Source organism: Limanda limanda, chromosome 4 (genome assembly GCF_963576545.1).
Source record: "Limanda limanda chromosome 4, fLimLim1.1, whole genome shotgun sequence".
Classification (NCBI taxonomy): Eukaryota; Metazoa; Chordata; class Actinopteri; order Pleuronectiformes; family Pleuronectidae; genus Limanda; species Limanda limanda.
This window is the reverse complement of record NC_083639.1, coordinates 26505042-26515354: the sequence shown is the minus strand read 5'-3', so window position 1 is coordinate 26515354 and position 10313 is coordinate 26505042. Positions and strand designations below refer to the sequence as shown.

The following is a 10313-nucleotide window of genomic DNA, read 5'->3' as shown; positions in this document are numbered from 1 at the left end:
CTACTGGACAGATTACCAAGAAATATGAAGATGGTTTACTCTTTTACTCTTTTACTACTTGAGGAAATTGGGAAGATGATGTGAAAAAGTCAGATTAAAACTCCTTGTGCTTAGTTTTCTAATAAATATCCTGTAGTTATCTTGTGTTACGAAAATTTACATTTATTTACATTAAAAAGAGAATTAGAAATGCTCTGGTTTGCATGGAACATTAGCTCTTTGATATTCTGTATTTAAAGCATATATATATATACTTTTAATATTTATTTGTTTTCATATAAACTATTAATGGTTTTTGCCACACGTTTTTTTTTTTTTATGTTTTTATCTTTTTATTATTTCTTATTTATAATATTTACTAAACTTAACTAGATTTAAACTTCTGAAGCGACTTTCGTGATTAAAAGGAAAAAGTTTTCATTTCCGGTTTTTGATTTATGTTGAAGTTTACAGCCGGAAGCTGAGTGTTGATGCAGACGAGGAGCATGTGAAGAGGAGGAAGAGGAGGAAGAGGAGCCTCAGAAGACTCAGAAGTTTCCTCAGGACCAGCTCGTCCATGGAGCCTCTTCATCTCAGGACCTCCACAGCAGCTCCAGTCTGAGGAAGAAGAACACGGACCAGGCGGTGAAGATGTTCCAGGTTTTATTTCTGCTGTTCCTCCTCTTTGTCCAGAGTGCTGAGCTCCGTCACCTCCACCCGGAGGCTCACCCGGAGCTCCGTCACCTCCACCCGGAGGCTCACCCGGAGCTCCGTCACCTCCACCCGGAGGCTCAACTCCACCCGGAGGCTCACCCGGAGCTCCGTCACCTCCACCCGGAGGCTCAACTCCACCCGGAGGCTCACCCGGAGCTCCGTCACCTCCACCCGGAGGCTCAACTCCACCCGGAGGCTCCCCCGAGGCTGGAGGAGTCCTTCTCCCCGGAGAGGACGCTTGCTCACCGGGTGCAGACTCTGAGAGAAGCCGAGCTGAAGCGAGTCTCCCGCGGGGCTAAGGATGGGGTCTCCGGGAGAAGAGAGCCGGACCCCCCGCGGCGCTACGACGACCCGAGCGGGTTCTTCACCACCCCGCGGACCGGCCGGAGCAGCACCGGCCCCCCGGGGAACCGGTCCTCCGGGCCCGGGCTCCTCCACCCGCTGCTCCCGGTGTGGGACGGAGCTTACTGGGCCTACGCCGTCATGCTGCTGGCGCTGGTCCTGTTCGCGGTGGGCATCGTGGGGAACCTCGCCCTCATGTGCATCGTCTGGCACAACTTCTACCTGAAGAGCGCCTGGAACTGCGTGCTGGCCGGCGTGGCGCTGTGCGACTTCCTGGTTCTGTTCTTCTGCCTCCCGGTGGTCGTGTTCCACCAGCTCACTCTCAAGAGGCTGCTAGGAGACCTGTCCTGTCGGCTGGTGCCCTACCTGGAGGTGAGAAGGTCACACAGGTGTTCTGGTTCCTCTTCTTCTACTACATCTACTTGTACTTCTTCTTCTTCTTCTTCTTCTTCTTCTTCTTCTTCTTCTTCTTCTTCTTCTTCTTCTTCTTCTTCTTCTTCTTGTACTTCTTCTTCTTCTTATTCTACTTCTACATGTTCTTCTACTCCTTCTTGCTCCTTCATCGTCTTCTTCGTCTTCTTCAACTTCTACTTCTACATGTTCTTCTACTTCTACTCCTTCTTCGTCTTCTTCAACTTCTTCTACTTCTACTTTTACATGTTCTTCTAATCCATCTTCTTCGTCTTCTTAAACTTCTTCTACTTCTACTTCTACATGTTCTTCTACTCCTTCTTGCTCCGTCTTCGTCTTCTTCAACTTATTCTTCTTCTACTTCTAGATGTTCTTCTACTCCTTCTTCGTCTTCTTCAACTTCTACTTCTACTTCTACATGTTCTTCTACTCCTTCTTACTCCTTCTTCGTCTTCTTCAACTTCTTCTATTTCTACTTCTACATGTTCTTCTACTCCTTCTTGCTCTGTCTTCGTCTTCTTCAACTTATTCTTCTTCTACTTCTACATGTTCTTCTACTCCTTCTTCGTCTTCTTCAACTTCTACTTCTACATGTTCTTCTACTCCTTGCTCCGTCTTCGTCTTCTCCAACTTCTTCTACTTCTACTTCTACATGTTCGTCTACTCCTTCTTGCTCCGTCTTTGTCTTCTTCAATTTCTTCTACTTCTACATGTTCTTCTACTCCTTCTTACTCCTTCTTCTACTTCTACCACTACTTCTACTTCTTCAACTTCTTCTACATGTTCTTCTACTTCTACTCCTTCGTCTTCTTCAACTTCTTCTATCATCTGCATGTTCTTCTACTTCTACTCCTTCTTCTTCTTCTTCGTCGTCTTCTCGGCTTCTTAGTTTGGTCCATTGGCGAGTGGCAACCAACATCAAGGTGCAGCTCCTCCATCCACTGGATCTGCCTCCTCTTCCCGGCTCAGCCTGCTCAGTTCATACTCGGCATTTGAGAACTGTCATGTTTAATAAAAATCCATAATGACCACAAAGAGGCTCAGAATTCCTCCACTATGATGCTAAAATTATCCATAAAACATAGAGACACCACTGATACTAGGATGATCCATAAAGGCAACTACGTCAAGAGACGCCATTGACTCCATTAACAACCAGAATGAGCTTCAAAGAATCAAAACAAATTCACAGGGATGCTAAAATTATCCATAAAATATTACGACTTAAAGCAAAGTGACACTACTGATCCACAAAATACTCAAAACAAATATGCTGCTCAAAACACCTTTTAAAGAGAAAGAACAAAATATTCAAAACAACCGTTACAGTCCTCAGAGACTCGACTTGACGTCAGAGAGATATTACAATGATCCATAACAAAGCATTTAAAGTTATAGTGAGAAATGCTCATCACATTTTTCCAAAATCCCAAGTCTTATTAGAGACGGAAAAGATTATTTATTTATCACACCTGCAGGACAAAACCAGATTATAGTTAATTTACAGTAATATTAAAATCTCTCACTTCAGAGAAACTCAAACGAGAGACTGGACCAGAACTGTGAGAATATGAATCTGCAGCTGTGAGATGGAAAATGAATCCAACACGTTTTAACAGTTAAAACAAACAAGTTCTTCTGATGATCAACAGCCTGGTTTCACACTGTCACTGTTGTTGTCACCCCCCCCCCCCCCACGATGGACTCATTCTGAAGTTTAATAAACACACTGTGGTGAAAGGCCTGATTGTGTCTCCATGCTCCTCACTCTCTGAGTCTTTTACTTAGAACAGACGAGCTGTTATGGACACTTCACCCGTCTGTTGTGATCGGGGGGGCCGGGGGGGGTCGCCCACCGTGAAGCGACTCTTCTTCTGCAGCTCAGAGACAAACGGTGAAATACACAAATGTAGTAAACAGCAGCTGGGCTGTTTGTTTACAGCTGCAGAGTTTCCAACGAGACACAGAGAGACGGAGAATTCTGATCGGCTGCTGAATCAGAATCAGACTGAAAATGGGAAAAAAAAACTGGAGAGAGTTTATATCAGAATCAGAATTTTTTAATTTGCCAAGTATATTTGTACATACAGAAAATTGCCTTGGTGTGGTTGGTGCACTGTACATAAAACATAAAACAACAATCTGACATCAACCAACAATGTATACAGTAAGACAACAATATATGGGTGAATGACATGACGCATGATTTTTCTGTAACTAAGTGTAAATGTCTATTTAGATGCATTTAACCACATAAAAAACACATGGATGTGATGCATATTGTGGTACTTTGTTTTAAACTTATGATTTTGTATGAAATATCTGTTATGTTTTGATTATATTTTAAGGTAAATACGCAAAATGTCCTGCGGTGTGACCGTAACATAGGTGAAGCATTAAACTTACATATTAACAAAATAAACCAGAAATATATGGAGCAGGTTATAACTGCCTTGGCATTATATTGTATATAATGACTTTATTAATATTAGCTTTTAATATGCACAAAACTAGTATATTAGTTTTTACAGCAAAATAACATTATTATGATTATACAAAAAATCCATGGAACACTAGCAGTTTAAAAAAATTCAGCATTTGAAAATTATAATTTCATACAACTGTAATCCTCATTAATCTGTGTTTAAAAAAATACTGTTTCACCCTTATTTGTCAACTACCCATATACAGGTGTATAGATATATCACATTTTATAACATACACATAATCAAGGTTGTTTTTAGGCTGCCAATTATGTTTTCAATTAAGCAATTAACTGTAAATAAAGTGTAATAAAATCAACTAATCAATAAATTAATTATAATGAAACAATTTGCAAACGAAAAACAACAGTTAACAAAAATCCTGCACAATGATACTGTGCACACACATTTCCAAAAGATCAGAGGTTCACGTAATGCATTTAGAGCTGAGACCGTCGTCCCAACCAATCAGACTCCGGGGGCAACGGCCTATATTTGGGGTCTTCTGGTGGACCCCCTGTCTGTCCGGGCCAGGACTCTGTCTTCTGTCCACCGTCCCACGAGTTTCCTGAGATTAAGATACATTTATTTGTCCCACACGAGAGTCCAACGTTTCTCCGAACAAAACACAAACCACGATACTTTTTGTCGGTGTTTTGGGTCCAGATGAGATTTTGAGCTAATCTCTACTAACGACTTCCTCCATACGAATGAGGATCAATTAAAAAACTAGCTGAGGTGTGTGCTCCGCCTCTTTTCTCCACACGGTTTACTCCTTCTTACTCCTTCTTACTCCGTCTTCTTCAACTTCTTCTACTTCTACTTCTACATGTTCTTCTAAATTCGTATCGTTTATTTATATATTTCTTTTCAAATCAAAATCTGTTTATTGAAGGATTTTCAATCTATATAAGTGCAATGCTGAATGGACATTACAGAGACAGGAGGTAAACATGAGTACAACAATCAAAACCAATGTGTCCAGACAGACATGGATTGGGCAATATAACTTCAGGAAAAAAAAAAAAAAAAAAAACACAACGTAACAACAGAAAAAGAAAAACAGAAAAAAACAAATGCAACGTTATACAGAAAAGAAAGAGAATATATCAAATAAAATCTTTAAATGAAAAATAACAATCTTCTTCTACTTCTTCTCCTTCTTCGTCTTCCTCAACTCATTCTACTTCTACATGTTCTTCTACTTCTTCTCCTTCTTCGTCTTCCTCTACTCCTTCTACTTCTTTTTCTACATGTTCTTCTACTTCTTCTCCTTCTTCGTCTTCCTCAACTCTTTCTGCTTCTACTTCTACATGTACTTCTACTTCTACTTCTTCTCCTTCTTCGTCTTCCTCAACTCATTCTACTTCTACATGTTCTTCTACTTCTTCTCCTTCTTCGTCTTCCTCTACTCCTTCTACTTCTTTTTCTACATGTTCTTCTACTTCTTACTCCTTCTTTGTCTTCTTCAACTCCTTCTACTTCTACTTCTACATGTTCTTCTACTTCTTCTCCTTCTTCGTCTTCCTCAACTCTTTCTGCTTCTACTTCTACATGTACTTCTACTTCTACTTCTTCTCCTTCTTCGTCTTCCTCAACTCATTCTACTTCTACATGTTCTTCTACTTCTTCTCCTTCTTCGTCTTCCTCTACTCCTTCTACTTCTTTTTCTACATGTTCTTCTACTTCTTACTCCTTCTTTGTCTTCTTCAACTCCTTCTACCTCTACTTCTACATGTTCTTCTACTTCTTCTCCTTCTTCGTCTTCCTCAACTCTTTCTGCTTCTACTTCTACATGTACTTCTACTTCTACTTCTTCTCCTTCTTCGTCTTCCTCAACTCCTTCTACTTCTACATGTTCTTCTACTTCTTACTCCTTCTTTGTCTTCTTCAACTCCTTCTACTTCTACATGTTCTTCTACTTCTTCTCCTTCTTCGTCTTCCTCAACTCTTTCTGCTTCTACTTCTACATGTACTTCTACTTCTACTTCTTCTCCTTCTTCGTATTCTTCAACTTCTTCAACTTCTACATGTTCTTCTACTTCTTCTCCTCCTTCGTCTTCCTCTACTTCTTCTATTTCTTCTTCTACATGTTCTTCTACTTCTTCTATTTCTTCTTCTACATGTTCTACTTCTTACTCCTTTGTCTTCTTCAACTTCTTCTACTTCTACATGTTCTTCTACTTCTTCTCCTTCTTCGTCTTCCTCAACTCTTTCTGCTTCTACTTCTACATGTACTTCTACTTCTACTTCTTCTCCTTCTTCGTATTCTTCAACTTCTTCAACTTCTACATGTTCTTCTACTTCTTCTCCTCCTTCGTCTTCCTCTACTTCTTCTATTTCTTCTTCTACATGTTCTTCTACTTCTTCTATTTCTTCTTCTACATGTTCTTCTACTTCTTACTCCTTTGTCTTCTTCAACTTCTTCTACTTCTACATGTTCTTCTACTTCTTCTCCTTCTTCGTCTTCTTCAACTCCTTCTACTTCTACTTCTACATGTTCTTCTACTTCTCACTCCTTCTTCTTCTTCGTCTTCTTCTTGGCTTCTTAGTTTGGTCCATTGGCGAGTGGTTAACGTGCGGCCAACCAACGCCGGCTCAACCGTGGTTGGTTAAACTAGAAATGGAAACCAGAAGCTTCCTGCCCCTTAACAGCAGATTGTGTAAATCGGACCGTCAAGGCCAATTTATGCTTGTACGTATTTTGTAAAACGGATAGATAAGACCGCCCTATCCGTCGTGGAACGCCCTCTCCGAGCGCCTCGGAGAGCTTTTCGTACACCTCTGATTTTTCTAACTCTCCGTCTTCATGTCGGACAGCTCTTCTCTGAGCTTGTCTTCCGTTGCGCCACCTATGGGTTTGGCGGTGAATTTGTTTCGACGTACAGTGGTCGGAGAAGTAAAAATCAAAAAGACTCTTCGCCCCAGTGGAGCCCTCTCCGAGAAATGGAGAACGTAGAAGCATACTGGAGCCTTCAGTGTATTTCCTGTGAGACTAATTTGTAATACCAGCTTGTATTAAACAGCCTTTAACGAGTCCAGGTTGCCGCCCCCCCCTCTCCTCTTCCGTCGCTTCACCTATTTTCATGCTAATGAATTTGAATTTATTTCTTGCTAGCGTGTGGCAAAAGGCTCTTCAGCAGTTTGAATTGAACAGTTGAAAGCGGGTCAGGCTGCCAGCTGCCACTGGGCCACTCTGTTAGTTTGTCTATTCTCATGCTAATTAGAGCTCGGTGTTAATTATCTCGAGCTGTGTTTTAACTGTTTGGAGTCATTAAGCTCTGACAGAAGGAGGACAAGTCTCTGGTTTGGGCCAAAACCATCAGCGGCGTTAATGTGCACGAGGCGTCGATAAACTGTCCCTGAGAGCTGTTACGACATAATTACTCCGTGTTCTCTCGTGGCTCCCGGTGTTTCCTCCTAGCCGAATTCAAAAGGTTAAATAAAGCCGGGGTTTGTTTTCAGCCAGGCTCTCGTTGCTGTAATTGTGACGGATTCTCTTTCACAATAAGACTGAGGAAAGTCTCTAACTCGGGGTTCAAGCAGCAGGACGTCCCCTGTGCTCCGTGTTGATCTGTGTGACGTCTTGTTCTGCTTCACTTCAGCAGCTGCATGAATCTGTTCCGTGCACCAGGAAAACCTGAAGAGCCTCAAATTGATTTATACAAGGGACGGGAATCGGCAGGGACCTCCCGATACGATACGATCACGATACTTAGGTGGAGATACGATATGTATTGCGATTTCTGTGGGTATTGCGATTCGATATTACGATTTCCTGGGATTTCTTTTGGTTATTTTTTTTTTTTGAAATACTGGACCATGGAAAAAAGTTGAATCATTCCTTCAAATACAACACAGTCAAATTCACTTAGAGCTTTACCAGTTTTATTTCAAATATTAACATTAACTTAATGACTGCTGGGCAGCCAATAGAGAAAATAAATAAAAATGTGCCCTATTATTGTATAGCCCCTGTCAACTGCACACAAACTGACAGATTAAGAAATGTATGCCACTTAGGCTACTTTTAAACAATAAATAAAAGGTAAATTAAATAGAATGTATAATAGTTTACTTAAAATATAATCTTTGAAATAAACAAGAAGTAGGCTATTGTTGTTTGCATGTAGCCGATGCAAAGCTAGTGCTTGGGTATGTTTAGATTCTTGTGCAAAAACAAGAGCTGATCAACATGCTCTGGGGTGATGTTGCTCCCCCCATATATCCCCCCCGCTATAAACCAATAAATATGTTTTTTTAAAAATCGATTTGGGAGGCAGCATGGCGATTTTAAAATCGTTATTCACAAGAATTGCGATTTGTAACTGAATCGATTTTTCCCCCCATCCCTAATTTATACTTTATATCTAAAAACGGTAATAAGTCATATAAGCAGAGGTTATTTGAATTTTTAAATAACCTCTGCCACTGCCATATCACTTTTTACTTCACTTTTTATATCTTTTATCTTTTATATATTTTTATATAGATATGTTTATGTCTAAATAAATATTACTTTGCATAAATATTAGAAAAAGTGAGTAAATAAGAAGTAAATAGTGAGTAAATATATATTGTTTTTTATTGTTTTTCTTATGTGTGGTGTATTTATTGTGTTTTTATGTTTCTATGTTCATTGTATGCACCAATAACCAGAGCAGATTACAGGTAGGTGTAAACCTACTTGGCAATAAATAGCTTCTGATTCTGATTCAGAGTTTCCACTATTAGCTAAAATGTTTTAACTTCCACATTTCCATAGTTTCACAAGTGGCTTTATTCATTCATAATAAATATTAACCTCCACCAAGTGTCCTTATCTTCCGTTTATACACCGTCTCTCTCTCTTCTCTGTCAGGTGACGTCTCTGGGCGTGGCCACGTTCAGCCTCTGTGCTCTGAGCATCGACCGGTTCCACGCCGCCACCGGCCCCGGGCCCCTGCAGGCGCCCAAGGTGGAGCCCTGCCAGTCCATCCTCTCCAAGCTGGCTGTCATCTGGGTGGGCTCCATGGTGCTGGCGGCCCCCGAGCTGCTCCTGTGGCAGCTCTTCCAGGAAACTGTCAGCCTGCCAGCGCTGCCCAGCGACCTGCTGCAGAGCCAGCCGGCCGCCTCGCTGATGGCGGCGTTCAGAGGCCGAGCCGATGCGTTCACAGTGGACGTCTGTGTTCAGGAGCCGTCTGCCGAGCTGCCGGAGGGCGTCTTCTCTCTGGTGCTCACCTACCACGAGGCCCGGACCTGGTGGATCTTCGGCTGCTACCTCTGTCTGCCGCTGCTCTTCACGCTGGCCTGCGACCTGGTGACCAGGCAGGTGTTGGCCCAGCGTCTGCTCCAGAGACCCGAGGGCGGCAAGGCGCCCGGCAGGTGCTCCTCCTCCTCCTCTTCGTCCTGCTCCTCCTCAAAGAAGAAGCCGCACGTGAGGGAGCAGCGGCTGCGCTCCACCGTGATGGCGCTCACCATCTTGTACATCACGTGCAACCTGCCAGAGAGCATCTGTAACATCACGCTGTCGTACATCTCCATCCCGGAGTCCTCGGTGCTCCCGGCGGTGGTTCTGCCGGCGCTCAGCCTGATCGGACAGTTCCTGTTGTTCGTGCGTTGCTCGGCGACGCCGGTGCTGCTGCTGTGTCTGTGTCGATCCCTGGGCCAGGCCTTCATGGACTGCTGCTGCTGCTGCTGTGAGGAGTGCCTCCCCGACGGCAGCTCCTCTTCCTCCTCCTCAGCGTCGGCCACGGCCACCTCCAACCTCTCCTCGCCCACTTCCCTCTCTCCATCGTCCCTGTCTCCGTCCAGCAAGGAGGACACGATGAAGAGCCTGTTGGGGACAGAACCGGTTAAAGACTCTTCAGCAGCCATCGGCACGCCGTGCTGAGACTGAACCGCCACACGAGGAACTTTAAAGGATCGTTTAGGTTTATTAAAACTTTGTTCTTATTTGTCGTTTGGTGCATCACGTATGTCAGTAACAACAACATGGCCGTCCGGAGATAAATTGCTGAGATCGTCACTGAAAAGAAGTCGGACAAGTCAAGTGTAATAAAATGTCAGTTGATCAGATTGGAAACGAGATAAAAGTGAACTCAGATTAAACTTTAAGGCCAAAAGTATGTGGACATTTCTGTCTGGTTCTGGTCCTTTTTGGTTTGAGCTCCAACATTCAACGTCTTTTTAGACAATATTGAGTTTCCAACATGGTCCTTTGGTGTTTTCACATAACAGAAGCATAAAGTTACGTACATACAGAACTGTTTTCATTGGTTAATGTAGAAGAACTTGAGAGGCCTACACTACTGCACTGTAAAGACGATAGATGGACCAGCTAACGTCACCAAACCTGTCATTTCAGAAGTTATGTCCAAACCCAACCCGGACCTCCCAGGCTGG

General features: G+C 42.7%; 1 protein-coding gene across 1 annotated transcript; it reads left to right on the top strand.

The window, feature by feature from the left end:
- The first annotated feature begins 630 nt into the window (after window positions 1-630).
- Window positions 631-9801, top strand: gpr37l1a (G protein-coupled receptor 37 like 1a). The gene is made up of 2 exons (XM_061070001.1): window positions 631-1407; window positions 8791-9801. The coding sequence occupies exons 1-2, from the start codon at window positions 631-633 to the stop codon at window positions 9799-9801; spliced, it is 1788 nt and encodes a 595-aa protein (XP_060925984.1).
- The last annotated feature ends 512 nt before the right edge of the window (window positions 9802-10313 follow it).